This window comes from Salmo salar, chromosome ssa09 (genome assembly GCF_905237065.1).
Source record: "Salmo salar chromosome ssa09, Ssal_v3.1, whole genome shotgun sequence".
Classification (NCBI taxonomy): domain Eukaryota; kingdom Metazoa; phylum Chordata; class Actinopteri; order Salmoniformes; family Salmonidae; genus Salmo; species Salmo salar.
This window is the reverse complement of record NC_059450.1, coordinates 137,983,932-137,999,512: the sequence shown is the minus strand read 5'-3', so window position 1 is coordinate 137,999,512 and position 15,581 is coordinate 137,983,932. Positions and strand designations below refer to the sequence as shown.

Below are 15,581 nucleotides of genomic sequence, written 5' to 3'. Positions count from 1 at the left end.
TCAATCAGGGTTTACCGTTCAGGACGTTGTAGATAGAAATGTCTATACAGAAAAGGACAGGGTCAATTTTACTCCACGACATAAATGACGAACATAAAACCCAGACAAGCATCCACAAGCATTGCTACACTCGCAATAACATCTGCTAACCATGGGTATTTGATTTGACACCACTGCCGTAGCATTCCCTAGCCCCCAGATGGCAACAGAGTGGTTGGTTTTTCTGACCTTGAGGTCCACCACGAAGGACTGCACCAGGAGGAAGATGCCCGAGTGGTCCTCCAAGTTGATGTAGGTGGAGGCCTTGCACAGTTTGACACAGGCGATGGCAGCACTCTCTGTTAGTTGCTTGCTGCCCCCCTGGCCTGCTAGGGCCTTCCTCAAGCTCTCCAGGAACAGCTTCTGTAGCAAGACAGAGAAAGCAACTATCAGTCACAGTACCTATTTAATCTCAACGTGTGTGTGTTCTCTCATCTCACCTTGTTGGCCTTGCTCTCCTCCACCACCTCTCGAGAGATGATGTGTGTGATCTCGGGACAGAGGATGAGGAGGATGATCTGTAGAGGCCACACCGCTGCCTTCCTCTTAGCACTCTCAGCAAAGCTGTCCACCAGGTCAAACAGCCTCTCCGCAGCATCTAAAGGGAGTGCACAGAGACACACACACACACACACACACGAATGAGATAGCCCTAAACTCACCTAACTTCTTGAGTGTCCTTAACTGTTCCCTACAGTCCCTTTGAATCCGTTTTGAGATTTAACATGGAACTTTTTTGTCAAAGTGCTTGTCGTGACAGTATCTGCATTCTGTTTCAGTCCAATACACGGCTATTGAGAATACTGACCTGCCATGTCTGTTTGTGGTCTCTGGTAGAGCGTGGCAAACTCATCAGGGTAGTTCTCCACCCAGTTCCAAAAGGCCTGCGGAGGAACAAAAACATTTAACTGTCCTGTAGAACAGGATTGAACTGACAGTAGCTGCAGTACCAGTCACAAGTTTGGACACACCTACTCATTCAAGGGTTTTTCTTAATTTTTACATTGGAGAGTAATAATGAAGACATCAAAACTATGAGGAATGATTTTCCAACAGTCTTGAAGGAGTTCCCACATGGTCCAACTCATCCCAAACCATCTCGATTGGGTTGAGGTCGGATGATTGTGGAGGCCAGGTCGTCTGATGCAGGACTCAATCACTCTCCTTTGGTCAAATAGCCCTTACACAGCCTGGAGGTGTGTTTTGGGTCATTGTCCCACTAAGCGCAAACCAGATGGGATGGCGTATCGCTGCAGAATGCTGTGGTAGCCATGCTGGTTAAGTGTGTCTTGAATTTTAAACAAAGGCACCACGGTTGGAACCAAAAATCTCAAATTTGGACTCAGACCAAAGGACAGATTTACACCGGTCTAATGACCATTGCTCATGTTTCTTGGCACAAGCAAGTTTCTTCTTCTTATGTGTGTCCATTACTAATGGTTTCTTTGCAGCAATTCAACCATGGCCTGATTCACACAGTCTCCTCTGATCAGTTGATGTTGAGATGTGTCTTACTTGAACTCTGAAGAATACATTTTTTTGCTGCAATTTCTGAGGCTGGTAACTCTAATGAACTTATCCTCTGCAGCAGAGGTAACTCTGTGGTGGTCCTCATGAGAGACACTTTCATCATAGCGCTTGATGGTTTTTGCGACTGCACTTGAAGAAACTTTCAAAGTTCTTGACATTTTCCACATTAACTGACCTTCATGTCTTAAAGTAATGATGGACTTATTTCTCTTTGCTTATTTGAGCTGTTCTTGCCATAATATGGACTTGGTCTTTTACCAAATAGGACTACCTTCTGTATACCACCCTACATGTCACAACACAACTGATTGGCTCAAATGCATTAAGGAAAGAAATTCCACAAATTAACTTTTTACAAGGCACACCTGTTAATTGAAATGCATTCCAGGGGACTACCTCATGAAGCTGGTTGAGAGAATGCCAAGAGTGTGCAAAGCTGTCATCAAGGCAAAAACTGGCTGCTTTGAAGAACATCAAATATATTTTGAACTGTTTAACACTTTTTTGGTTACTACATGACTGCATGTGTTATTTCCTAGTTTTGATGTCTTCACTATTATTCAACAACATACAAAAAAATTACTGGAATGAGTAGGTGTCCAAACCTTTGACTGGTACTGTACGTTTCCATGAACTTGTCCAGTTATTTTTTTACAACATTTAGAAAGTTTGCATAGAAAATATATAAACGGCCTGCTATGGTGCATTTCCATTCAACCATCTTGTGTCGATAAAAAACAGCTGGACATAATGACATCAACCCCCCCCCCAAAAAAAAAAAAAAACCTAGGTGTCGAATAAACATGAAGTTTATTTAGGCAATTTGCGCATTAATAAATTGGTGACAGGCTGTATGCCCTCCCTCCTACCTGCTTCATGTCTCAGGTAGCCCCCCTCCCTATCTGCTTCATGTCTCAGGTTGCCCTCCCTCCTACCTGCTTCATGTCTCAGGTAGCCCCCCTCCTATCTGCTTCATGTCTCAGGTTGCCCCCTCCTATCTGCTTCATGTCTCAGGTTGCCCCCCTCCTACCTGCTTCATGTCTCAGGTAGCCCTCCCTCCTATCTGCTTCATGTCTCAGGTTGCCCTCCCTCCTATCTGCTTCATGTCTCAGGTTGCCCTCCCTCCTATCTGCTTCATGTCTCAGGTTGCCCTCCCTCCTATCTGCTTCATGTCTCAGGTTGCCCCCCTCCTATCTGCTTCATGTCTCAGGTAGCCCCCCCTCCTATCTGCTTCATGTCTCAGGTAGCCCCCCCTCCTATCTGCTTCATGTCTCAGGTAGCCCCCCCCTCCTATCTGCTTCATGTCTCAGGTAGCCCCCCCTCCTATCTGCTTCATGTCTCAGGTAGCCCCCCTCCTATCTGCTTCATGTCTCAGGTAGCCCCCCCTCCTATCTGCTTCATGTCTCAGGTAGCCCCCCCTCCTATCTGCTTCATGTCTCAGGTAGCCCCCCCTCCTATCTGCTTCATGTCTCAGGTAGCCCCCCCTCCTATCTGCTTCATGTCTCAGGTAGCCCCCCCTCCTATCTGCTTCATGTCTCAGGTAGCCCCCCCTCCTATCTGCTTCATGTCTCAGGTAGCCCCCCCTCCTATCTGCTTCATGTCTCAGGTAGCCCCCCCTCCTATCTGCTTCATGTCTCAGGTAGCCCCCCTCCTATCTGCTTCATGTCTCAGGTAGCCCCCCCTCCTATCTGCTTCATGTCTCAGGTAGCCCCCCCTCCTATCTGCTTCATGTCTCAGGTAGCCCCCCCTCCTATCTGCTTCATGTCTCAGGTAGCCCGCAAAATGCAGCATGGATAGAATGCAAGAATTGACTAATACATGCCATATTTAAATCATTCTCATGCGGTAACGTATTGCAACGGTCCGTGCCAGGGTGAAACTTGCACTCCTGTAAAATAATTGGATAGTGCAACTTGCATTCAGCCAACCAGAAAAGCAAGTCAAAGCAATTCAGGCCTTCTTGAAAGTCAGGATAATCCTTGTCCTGCAAAGAAATATTATTTTGAAGTAAAAAAAAAAAAATGATTTAGCAATTAACTGTGTAGTGGAGTTGTGATGCCAGACAACTATACACGCCCCACGTACCTTCGAAATTATTAGTCAATCATTTATTTTAAAAACATTGTTTTCATCATCATTTGCCAAATAAACCTGGGTCAATGGAAACCTGCATAGTGATGTCCTTAAAGTGGAACATTGTATTTGAAACATTTCACCAGCAGCCAAGAGGTGGTAGTCGTGAATACCATGTATTATATTATTCACCAACTTCATAAACATAAAACAGCAGCACTGAACACAGATGTATTGGCGCACAAACCTTTTCCAAACTGTTAATGACAGCAAGTTGGGCAGGTTTCTTCAGGGCTTTGAATTTGAATACCGTTTCTGAGAGGACACAGTGAAAAGTAATAGAGTATTAGCAAAAACACATCGAGGAGTTCAAAAATACATGAAGTATGACATACAGGGAATTGAGAGAGTAGCTACCTTGGAGCAGTCTTTTGAGTTTAAAGCAGTCCACATTGATGTACTGCATGAGCTCTATATCATGGACATCCACAGTGTCTTCTGAGCAGACTGTCAGCTCCTGCAACCTGGGGGAGAACACAATGGATAAGGAATCTTATACACTGCCAGGGAACAAGTTCGTCCTGTCAAACATGATATCCTGAGATTGTATTCTACCACAGCTTCTCAGTAGAAAGGAGGGAAAGAAGAGGGGGTGGAAGAGAGGGAAAAGTGGACAGTCTTGTAGAGGCTGCCTTTTTGACATCCCCTGATCCTTCAAGACAAGACACTGACATGTATATCAATGATGTGAAACGTTCAGAATGTTGCAGATAGAAACGTTGTCCCCGACAAATGATGTGGCGGTCCTTGTCTCAATTATTCCAACTTACAGTGCATTTGGAAAGTATTCAGATCCCTTAAAGTTCTCTACAGCCTTATTCCGAAATTAATTAAAATTGCCCCCCCCATCAATATACACACTATGCCGCACAATGACAAAGCAAAAACTGGTTTTTAGAAATGTTTGAAAATATATCTTACATTTACATAACTATTCATACCCTTTACTTTGTTTTAGCACCTTTGGCTGTGATTACAACCTCGAGTCTTCTTGGGTATGACACTACAAGCTTGGCACACCTGTATTTGGGGAGTTTCTCCCATTCTTCTCTGCAGATCCTCTCAAGCTGTCTGGTTGGATGGGGAGCGTCGCTGCACAGCTATTTTCAGGTCTCTCTGGAGATGTTCGATCGAGTTCAAGTCCGTGCTTTGGCTGGGCCACTCAAGGATATTCAGAGACTTGTATTGAAGCCACTCCTGCGTTGTCTTGGCTCTGTGATTCTGGTCGTTGTCCTGTTGGAAGGTGAACCGTTGCCCCCAGTCTGAGGTCCTGAGCACTCTGGAGCAGGTTTTCATCAAGGATCTCTGTACTTTGCTCCGTTCATCTTTCCCTCAATCCTGACTAGTCTCCCAGTCCCTGCCACTGAAAAACATCCCCACAGAATGATGCTGCAACCACTCTTCACCATAGGGATGATGCCAGGTTTCCTCCAGATGTGATGCTTGGCATTCAGGCCAGATAGGTCAATCATGATTTCATCAGAGCAGAGAATCTTGTTTCTCATGATCAGAGAATCCTTTAGGTGCCTTTTGGCAAACTCCAAGCAGGCTGTCATGTGCCTTTTACTGAGGAATGGCTTCCGGTTCTCCCATCTCCACATATGAACTCCGGAGCTCTGTCAGAGTGAACATCGGGTTCTTGGTCACCTACCGGAACCAAGGCCCTTCTCCGTCCAATTTCTCAGTTGGCCGGGCAGCCAGATATAGGAATTGTCTTGGTGGTTCCAAACTTCTTCCATTTAAGAATGATGGAGGCCACTGTGTTCTTGGGGACCTTCAATGCTGCAGACCTTGTTTGGTACTCTTCCACAGATCTGTGCCTCGAAACAATCCTGTCTCGGAGCTCTATGGACAATTCCTTCAACCTCATGGCTTGGTTTTTGCTCTGACATGCACTGTCAACTGTGGGACCTTATATAGACAGATGTGTGCCTTTCCAAATCATGTCCAATCAATTTAATTTACACAGGTGGACTCTAATCAAGTTGTAGAAACATAAAGGATGATTAATGGAAACAGGATGCACCTGAGCTCAATTTCAAGTCTCATAGCAAAGGGTCTGAATACTTCTGTAAATTAGGCTTTTTTTTTTCTTCTTCAAAAATGTTTAAAAACCTGCTTTCGCTTTGTCGTTATGGGCTTGTGTGCAGATTGTTACTTTACAGCCTTATTCTCATCAATGTGGAAAAGTCAAGGGGTCTGAATATTAAGCAAATGCACTGTATGTTGTGTGGAAAGACATTTCATTTGTAAGTACTGAAATTATATAAGGTGTCATGGGAAACTTGTTGATCATGAGGGGCTGCAAATATTAACCAAATGTCATGACAATAGCTCAAAAGGGACAGGAGATATGCTTGTTCAAAGTTTGGAATTACAGTTGATTACTATAGCACCCCACTTGGGCCAATCAGTGTCATTTTATAAATGCCAGATACTATGGCTAGACGTATCATTCATCGTAGTTTCATCAAAATCGGGTGTGACAAACGTACGGAGACAGATCCACAGTGCACTCCCCAATTTCATTATGGGGGACAATTAACCTAATAAAACAATAAAAACAGGTAATCCTGTTCACTCTATCTTTACTTTCTATAACGTTGCACCATCCTGAACATCCTGGGCGGGGAGGGAGGGATTTCGTTCATGACTGGGCTAACAGTTCAGTCACAGTGACCTTGTCCATGACTGGCTGCTAAACGGAAGTACTTAGGTACACAAACAAGTTAACTTCTCACATGGCATGAGCAGGAATGGGGGCCCAAACAGTCTCCTCATCATGACTTCTGAGGGCATAAAATAATTTGTAATACTTCACTTCTGGGAAAATCAGGTCTAGCGGAACTTTTTAAAAGACAAATGCATTTTTTGACAAAAGACAATAACGTAGAGCAGTTGCAATGGACCTTGGAAGAACAACAGGGTGGGAAGGCTTTTGTTCCAGCCCTGTACTAATACACCTGATCAACTGCACATCAACAGTGACATTGACACAGAATTAGCCAACACACTCTGTAGCTCCTCAGGATCAGGGTTAGCATTACCTGGTGGAGATGCGGCTGAAGACGGCGTTGAAGTTGTTGCAGCTGAGGGAGAAGAGGACCCCTGAGGCGGCAGCACGGAGTTCTGCAGCGTGCTGGTGGCCCTCGCGGTACGTGTGGATGAAGTGACAGATCTCAGGCAGCAGCTGCTTCACCAGCATGGTCTCGTCCAGACGTAGGCAGTCCTTGGATTGCTGGGGGGACAGGGGGAAGAGGAAGACAGAGAAAAAGAGAAGGAAAATCATGAGAGGAAAGTGTGTGCGCAGGCTGGCTTCTTTAGGTTCTCTGAGAAAACAAGGAGTGCTTTTTAGGTTATCAGTGGCAACTGCTCACATACAGTCGTGGCCAAAAGATTTGAGAATGACAAATATTAATTTCCACAAAGTCTGCTGCCTCAGTGTCTTTAGATATTTTTGTCAGATGTTACTATGGAATACTGAAGTATAATTACAAGCATTTCATAAGTGTCAAAGGCTTTTAATGACAATTACATGAAGTTGATGCATAGAGTCAATATTTGCAGTGTTGACCCTTCTTCTTCAAGACTTCTGCAATCCGCCCTGGCATGCTGTCAATTAACTTCTGGGCCACATCCTGACTGATGGCAGCCCATTCTTGCATAATCAATGCTTGGAGTTTGTCAGAATTTGTGGTTTTTCGTTTGTCCACCCGCCTCGAGGATTGACCACAAGTTCTCAATGGGATTAAAGTCTAGGAAGTTTCCTGGCCATGGACCCAAAATATCGATGTTTTGTTCCCCGAGCCACTTACTTATCACTTTTAACTTATGGCAAGGTCCTCCATCATGCTGGAAAAGACATTGTTCGTCACCAAACTGTTCCTGGATGGTTGGGAGAAGTTGCTCTCGGAGGATGTGTTGGTACCATTCTTTATTCATGGCTGTGTTCTTAGGCAAAATTGTGAGTGAGCCCACTCCCTTGGCTGAGAAGCAACCCCACACATGAATGGTCTCAGGATGCATTACTGTTGGCATGACACAGGACTGATGGTAACGCTCACCTTGTCTTCTCCGGACAAACTTTTTTCCGGATACCCCAAACAATCGGAAAGGGGATTCATCAGAGAAAATGACTTTACCCCAGTCCTCAGCAGTCCAATCCCTGTACCTTTTGCAGAATATCAGTCTGTCCCTGATGTTTTTCCTGGAGAGAAGTGGCTTCTTTCCTGCCCTTCTTGACACCAGGCCATCCTCCAAAAGTCTTCGCCTCACTGTGCGTGCAGATGCACTCACACCTGCCTGCTGCCATTCCTGAGCAAGCTCTGTACTGCTGGTCCCCCGATCCCGCAGCTGAATCAACTTCAGGAGACGGTCCTGGCGCTTGCTGGACTTTCTTGGGCGCCCTGAAGCCTTCTTCACAACAATTGAACCGCTCTCCTTGAAGTTCTTGATGAGCCGATAAATGGTTGATTTAGGTGCAATCTTACTGGCAGCAATATCCTTGCCTGTGAAGCCCTTTTTGTGCAAAGCAATGATGACGGCACGTGTTTCCTTGCAGGTAACCATGGTTGACAGAGGAAGAACATTGATTCCAAGCACCTCCCTCCTTTTGAAGCTTCCAGTCTGTTATTCGAACTCAATCAGCATGACAGAGTGATCTCCAGCCTTGTCCTCGTCAACACTCACACCTGTGTTAACGAGAGAATCATTGACATGATGTCAGCTGTTCCTTTTGTGGCAGGGCTGAAATGCAGTGTAAATGTTTTTTAGGGATTCAGTTCATTTGCATGGCAAAGATGGACTTTGCAATTAATTGCAATTCATCTGATCACTCTTCATAATATTCTGGAGTATATGCAAATTGCCATCATACAAACTGAGGCAGCAGACTTTGTGAAAATGTGTATTTGTGTCTCTCTCAAAACTTTTGGCCAACTTTGGATTTATCCAGCTGGATATGCAATACATGTATGTGGGTTAAGTGCCTCTCTCAGTGGCAAAAACACAGCATGTCCCACCTAGGATTCACCAGCGCTCCCATTGGCTCATTTCAAAAACTTGTGGGGTCAAACTGGCAGCCTCATACTAGGACAGATTGCATACAACTGCATTCAAAACCTCTTGCTCACCCTTATGTAGGAAATAGTCGAACAAAACGAGACAACTAAAATACTTACATTTTAAAACGTAAGATGACAAATTCAAAAATAGTTCCATAGCGTCCACGAGGGGAGCAGCTGGCTTCCATCTGACAACATGCACTAATGAAAAACCTATACAGGAAACTTCCGGGAATCCCATTGGAGGCAGTGAAAGCACAATCAAAAGTCAAGGAAACACCTGCAAATGTAATCTTCTGCTACACCGTCACAGAACAGATCAGAGCAGAGGCACCCGTTTCAGAGGTGAAGAGAAAGCACGACTGAAGGAAGGGGTTTAAGTGTATTAACAGAGGTCTGTCTGGAAAAAGCAGAGAGAGACAGAACAGAGATCTAACTAACCAATGTAATGCTGACGTTGTGTTGGAAGACCAATGGCGTTTTAGAATATTGGTGCAATAAGAGCCAATATATTGAGGCCAGTGCTCTTGACTGATAATATTCAATAACAGAAAACTGTTTGAGTTGGGGGGGGGGGGGGGACTAAAAACTAAAATGGAGAACGGTTTATACACAAGCGCACACAAACAACTGTAGTGGGATAAGTTAGCAGACCAACTAAAAGTAATGTAATGAGGGATACAGTGGATGCAGACTGTATGGGGGTTTCCTCACCGATGCTAGGCACTTCTCCAGTGTGTCCAGGATAATTAGCTGGGAGAGGTAGAGGTTCTTCTCAGCAGCTTCCCCAAATATACGCTGGAGAGAGGAGAGGTTACAGACATAGATGACAGTGATTCAGCAAAGAACACTTCCAGCCCTTTGTGTGCATCCTACACTTGAGTTGAATTTGAGTTTTCACACAATACACATGCCTACCAGAAGGTAGGGTTTAGAGGTCGACCGATTATGATTTTAACGCTGATACCGATTATTGGAGGACCCCAAAAAAGCCGATACTGATTAAAAATCGGCCGATTTTTATATATATTTGTAATAATGACATTTACAACAATACTGAATGAACACTTATTTTAACTTAATATAATACATCAATAAAATCAATTTAGCCTCAAATAAATAATGAAACATGTTCAATTTGGTTTAAATAATGCAAAAACAAAGTGTTGGAGAAGAAAGTAAAAGTGCAATATGTGCTATGTAAAAAAGCGAACGTTTAAGTTCCTTGCTCAGAACATATGAAAGCTGGTGGTTCCTTTTAACATTAGTCTTCAATATTCCCAGGTAAGAAGTTTTAGGTTGTAGTTATTATAGGAATTACAGGACTATTTCGCTCTATACCATTTGTATTTCATATACCTTTGACTATTGGATGTTCTAATAGGTACTTTAGTATTGCCAGCCTAATCTCAGGAGTTGATAGGCTTGAAGTCATAAGCAGCGCAATGCTTGAAGCACAGTGAAGAGCTGCTGGCAAATGCAGGACAGTGCTGTTTACATGAATGCTTACGAGCCTGCTGTTGCCTACCACCGCTCAGTCAGACTGCTCTATCAAATATCAAATCATAGACTTACTTTTAATAAATCACAGAAACACGAGCCTTAGAATCTATCATTACGAAAACAAAACGTTATTTTTTTCAGTGAAATACGGAACCGTTCCGTATTTTATCTAATGGGTGGCATCCCTAAGTCTAAATATTTCTGTTAAATTGCACAACCTTCAATGTTGTCATAATTATGTAAAATACTGGCAAAGTATTTACGGTCTTTGTTAGGAAGAAATGGTCTTCACACAGTTCGCAACGAGCCAGGCAGCCCAAACAGTTGCATATACCCTGACTCTGCTTGCACAGAACGCAAGAGAAGTGACAATTTCCCTAGTTAATATTGCCTGCTAACATGAATTTCTTTTAACTAAATATGCAGGTTTAAAAAAAATATACTTGTGTATTGATTTTAAGAAAGGCGTTGATGTTTATGGTTAGGTACATTTGTGCAACAATTTTGCTTTTTTTGAAAATGCGCTTTTGTTAAATCATCACCCGTTTGGCGAAGTAGGCTGTGATTTGATGACAAATTAACAAGCATAGCATTGATTATATGAAACGCAGGACAAGCAAGTTAACTAGTAATATCATCAACCATGTGTAGTTAACTAGTGATTATGTTAAGATTGATCGTTTTTTATAAGATAAGTTTAATGCTAGTTAGCACCTTACCTTGGCTCCTTGCTGCACTCGCATAACAGGTAGTCAGCCTGCCACACAGTCTCCTCATGGATTGAAATGTAATCGGCGTCCAATGCCGATTACCGATTGTTATGAAAACTTGAAATCGGCCCTAATTAAATCGGCCATGCCGATTACTCGGTCGACCTCTAGTAGGGTTGATGACGTGCAATGTAGTGATCCCCATTGCTCATGCTAAAGTCAAATAAACAGCTAAAAGTGTTAAGTTAAAAGCTCCACTTACCATGTTGTTCACATTTTTTAGGATGTTCGTGAGTCCACTGATGACGAGGGAGAACTTGTACTTAGAGATGTTGATGAGATATTCCTTGTTCTGTTCTGTGCTGACTTTGGTGTGGTTGTTCTGATGTCCTGTTTTAACGGGAAGCTAAGAGAAAGAAAAAATATTTCTAAAGTCACAAGAGAATCTAGCTACAGGTGAACCTGTTAGACAGTGGACCACACAGTGCCTTCGGAAAGTATTCAGACCCCTACATTTTTCCACATTGTTACGTTAGTCTTATTCTAAAATGGATTAAATTGAGAAAAAAAACAATCTACAGGTTTTTAGAAATGTTTGCAATTTTCTTTTATTACGAACGGAAATTACTATTTACATAAGTATTCAGACCCTTTCCTCAGTACTTTGTTGAAGCAACTTTGGAAGCGATTACAGCCTCAAGTCTTCTTGGGTATGACGCTAAAAGCATGGCACACCTGTATTTGGGGAGTTTCTCCCATTCTTCTCTGCGGATCCTTTCAAGCTCTGTCAGGTTGGATGGAGCGCGTCGCTGCACAAATATTTCCAGGTCTCTCTAGAGATGTTTGATCAGGTTCAAGTCCAGGCTCTGGCTGGGCCACTCAAGGAAATTCAGAGACTTGTATTGAAGCCACTCCTGCATTGTCTTGGCTGTGTGCTTAGGGTCGCTGTCCTGTTGGAAGGTGAACCTTCGCCCCCAGTCTGATGTCCTGAGCGCTCTGGAGCAGGTTGTCATCAAGGATCTCGCTGTACTTTTACTGGGGAGTGGCTTCCGTCTGGCCACTCTACCATAAAGGCATGATTGGTGGAGTGCTGCAAAGATGGGAGAAACTTCCAGAAGGACAACCATCTCCACAGAGGAACTCTGGAGCTCTGTCAGAGAGACCATCAGGTTCTTGGTCACCTCCCTGACCAAGGCCCTTCTCCACCGATTGCTCAGTTTGGCCAGGCGACCAGTTCTAGGAAGAGTCTTGGTTGTTCCAAACTTATTCCATTTAAGAATGATGGAAGCCACTGTGTTCTTGGGGATCTTCAATGCTGAATACATTTTTTGGTACCCTTCCCAAGATCTGTGCCTCGACACAATCCTGTCTCAGAGCTCTACGGACAATTCCTTCGACCTCAATGCTTGGTTTTTGCTCTGACATGCACTGTCAACTGTGGGACTTTATATAGACAGATGTGTGCCTTTCCAAATCATGTCCAATCAATTGAATTTACACAGCTGGACTCCAATCAAGTTGTAGACACATCAAGGATGATCAATGGAAACAAGATGCACCGGAGTTCAATTCCGAGGCTCATAGCAAAGGGTCAGAATACTTATGTAAATAAGGTATTTCTAATCGGCCTCCCGAGTAGCGTCTGCAGTGTAAGGCACTGTATCGCAGCGCTAGAGGCGTCACTACAGATCCGGGTTTGGTCCCCGGCTGTGTTGCAGCCGGCAGCGACCGGGAGACCTATGAGGCGGTGCACAATTGGCCCAAGTCGTCCGGGTTAGCGGAGGGTTTGGCCGGCTGGGATGTCCTTGTCCCATCGCGCTCTAGTAACTCCTTGTGGCGGCCGGGTGCATGCACACTGGCTTCGGTCACCAGTTGTACGGTGTTTCCACCCACATCTTGGTGCGGCTGGCTTCTGGGTGAAGCGAGCAGTGTGTCAAGTAGCAGTGCAGCTTGGCGAGGGTCGTGTTTCGGAGGATGCATGGCTCTCGACCTTTGCCTCTGCCGAGTACGCACGGGAGTTGCAACTACGGGACAAGACTAACTACCAATTGGATATCACGAAATTAAGGGCAAAAAAAAAGGGGTTAAAAGTACGTTTTAAAACATTTGCAAAAAATCGAAAAACCTGTTTTCACTTCGTCATTATGGGGTATTGTGTGTAAATTAATGATACTTTACCGCCTTATTCTAAAAATAATTTGTAACAAAACGTGGAAAAAGTCAAGGGATCTGAATACTTTCCAAATGCACTATATGCAGCAGGTTTGAGCAAGCCTAATAGAATTACATGAAGCCATGGTTTCACCTTCTTATCCTGTGTTTACATATGTCTACACATCCACACCAGACCTATCCACACTAGAAATATCTTCATTAAATATTTTTCACACAAGAAGTGTTATGACACACCGCTCATGCTATGAAGACGCCTACGACACCTGGCGAAGGGCAAGGAACAGTCATCCTGCAGTCAGAACAATGAAGCCCTGTGCTATCAAGAACCTCGCCCTGCCACAACTCTGGTGTACACCCACAGCTGTACACCTGCAGGCTACATCTGTGTGAACACAGACATTACATCCACAGCTGGGCCAGACCTTGTGGGCAGGAGGAGCCCCATTAAGCTTGCCTGGAGGTGTGGCTGGCAAGTGCGTATGCAGAGCACATCAGGCCTGGAGTGTTAATGAGCTTTAAGCAGCAGACCTATGACTGCTTACTATCAGGATCCACTCTACCACTGGGGCCCCTCAGGGAGAAACCTGGGCCTGGGAATTAAAGTGCCAAGACAGAGGGTAAGAAAATAATTAGGAGTCTGAACTGGAGTGCACACTGTCCACACAGAACCATCCCTGCTTCATATCTTTCACATCCAGTTCAGCTCCGGTCCGTCCGGGACTACAGACAGTAAACACTTTGTTTCACAAGCCGGGATTGGATTTGTAAAAGGTCACGGAGCCATCTCTTCCCTTATCTGCACTTTGGCATAGCTGATTAACATTGTATACGTACACACCAATGCACTGTGTGCGGATTACATGATCGGGGTAAACAGGGGAAAGGAGAGGAACATTGGATGAGAGGACAGGGCCACAAGAAGAACTGTAATTAAAGTGAGGCCTATTTTTCATGAAAATAGAACTGTTATTGTCCCTCGATGGGAAGTTTAGAACATTCACATTAAGATGAATTATGTATAATTTGTGTAACATAAAACATTTGACTCAATGATCTTCATGCGAATACAAGGGCCTTTCTCTTAGAATACCATCAATCCATTCATGGAAGGGACACCATATAATAAAACAATGTTTGTCTGTCTTACCAATTGTTGTCCACAACACAAAATGTATGATACCATTACACAATAATATTACAATGTACGTGTGTAGAGTGTGTGCTAGCGCCCGTGTGCGTGTCTGTACCTGTATGAGCCTCTTCACATTCCCGCTGTTCCATAAGGTGCATTTATAGCTGTATTTATTTTATCCGATTCGACTGCTTGCATCAGTTAACTGATGTGGATTAGAGTTCCATGTTGCTATGGCTCTATTTAGTAATTCAGGTGCGACAAAACTACAGCCTATAGGACATGCCTTGTTAACAGTGTTACTATAAATCGTATTAAAGGCATTATCTAAGTGAGTTTCAGAGATTGTCATCTGTTATTAGCAAATTATTGATTTCATGAACCTTGTTTCTGAAGCAAAATGTGTTAACGTTGGCTACTTTTAGCACCTTTCTGGGATGCTTGATTGTTTTCATTGCTTCACTGGCTAGCTTTGCAGAAGTAAACATGCTCATGTTATTTATATTAGTGCAGGGTGAGCTGCACACAGTGGACTTCCTACTAGGGTACACCGCCTCAGTATAACTGGTTCATAGACACGTGATTACTGCATACAATAGCGGTGGGATCTGCAGAGGCATTTAGGGCAGTAAGAGGGAAATCAATTAGGTTACTTACATTGGGTCTTCCAACACCCCTGGGATAATGTACATTTGTTGAACCATTATGACATCTCAATGTTAGGGATTAACTGAGCTGTGCTTGGGTCAATGATAAGAAATTGTCTCCATGCTGTCTTATAATGCTGAGGATCCAGGAATCCAAATGATTTGGGTGGATCCCATCCTCCTTATAAAATTTGCTTTGCTTCCAGAAGGTAATCAAAATTGTCCAAAAAAATTTATACCCAGAGCTGCAAGTCTCATAGTGAGTTATGGAGGGCTAAAAGTCTGCTGAAACGTTCAAAGCCATGATTTAGGGAGGGCAGAGGGCCAGATATTAAAAGGGTGCTTGCTGACCCAATCAGTTCTTTAAAAGCTGTTCTGAGCTGCCCTTCACAATGTCATTGAATCCCACATTAACTATGAGACTCAATTTCCTGATGCTGGATTTAAAATGTTTGGGAGCAGCTTATTGATGTCCAGTACTTATGCTCCTGGATAGCAAAGTTTTTGCTCCAAGGACTGAGACATCTCGCCATTGAAGTTCCCAATACAACGGCCGGAGAAGGGAATGGAGAAATCCGCCCATTCCTACCCCTTACACAATTCTTTGAACCTTTCAAGGGCCCACGAGAAGCAGGATAACGTACGCCTT

General features: G+C 43.9%; 1 protein-coding gene across 3 annotated transcripts in view; it reads right to left on the bottom strand.

Moving 5' to 3' along the window:
- The window catches only part of LOC106613084 (neurofibromin-like), a 99,317-nt gene that overhangs the window by 77,725 nt on the left and 6,011 nt on the right, over positions 1-15,581 (bottom strand). For 2 of the 3 annotated variants that reach the window (XM_014214992.2, XM_014214993.2), the window contains exons 2-9: positions 11,241-11,384; positions 9,480-9,563; positions 6,750-6,940; positions 4,060-4,166; positions 3,890-3,957; positions 848-923; positions 480-637; positions 229-402 (exon numbers count right to left, since the gene is read on the bottom strand). In XM_014214992.2, coding sequence (XP_014070467.1) covers positions 229-402; positions 480-637; positions 848-923; positions 3,890-3,957; positions 4,060-4,166; positions 6,750-6,940; positions 9,480-9,563; positions 11,241-11,384 — 1,002 coding nt within the window. Of the gene's footprint in view, positions 1-228; positions 403-479; positions 638-847; positions 924-3,889; positions 3,958-4,059; positions 4,167-6,749; positions 6,941-8,882; positions 8,979-9,479; positions 9,564-11,240; positions 11,385-15,581 lie in introns of those variants that run through there. The other variant, XM_014214994.2, reaches the window with a different exon arrangement.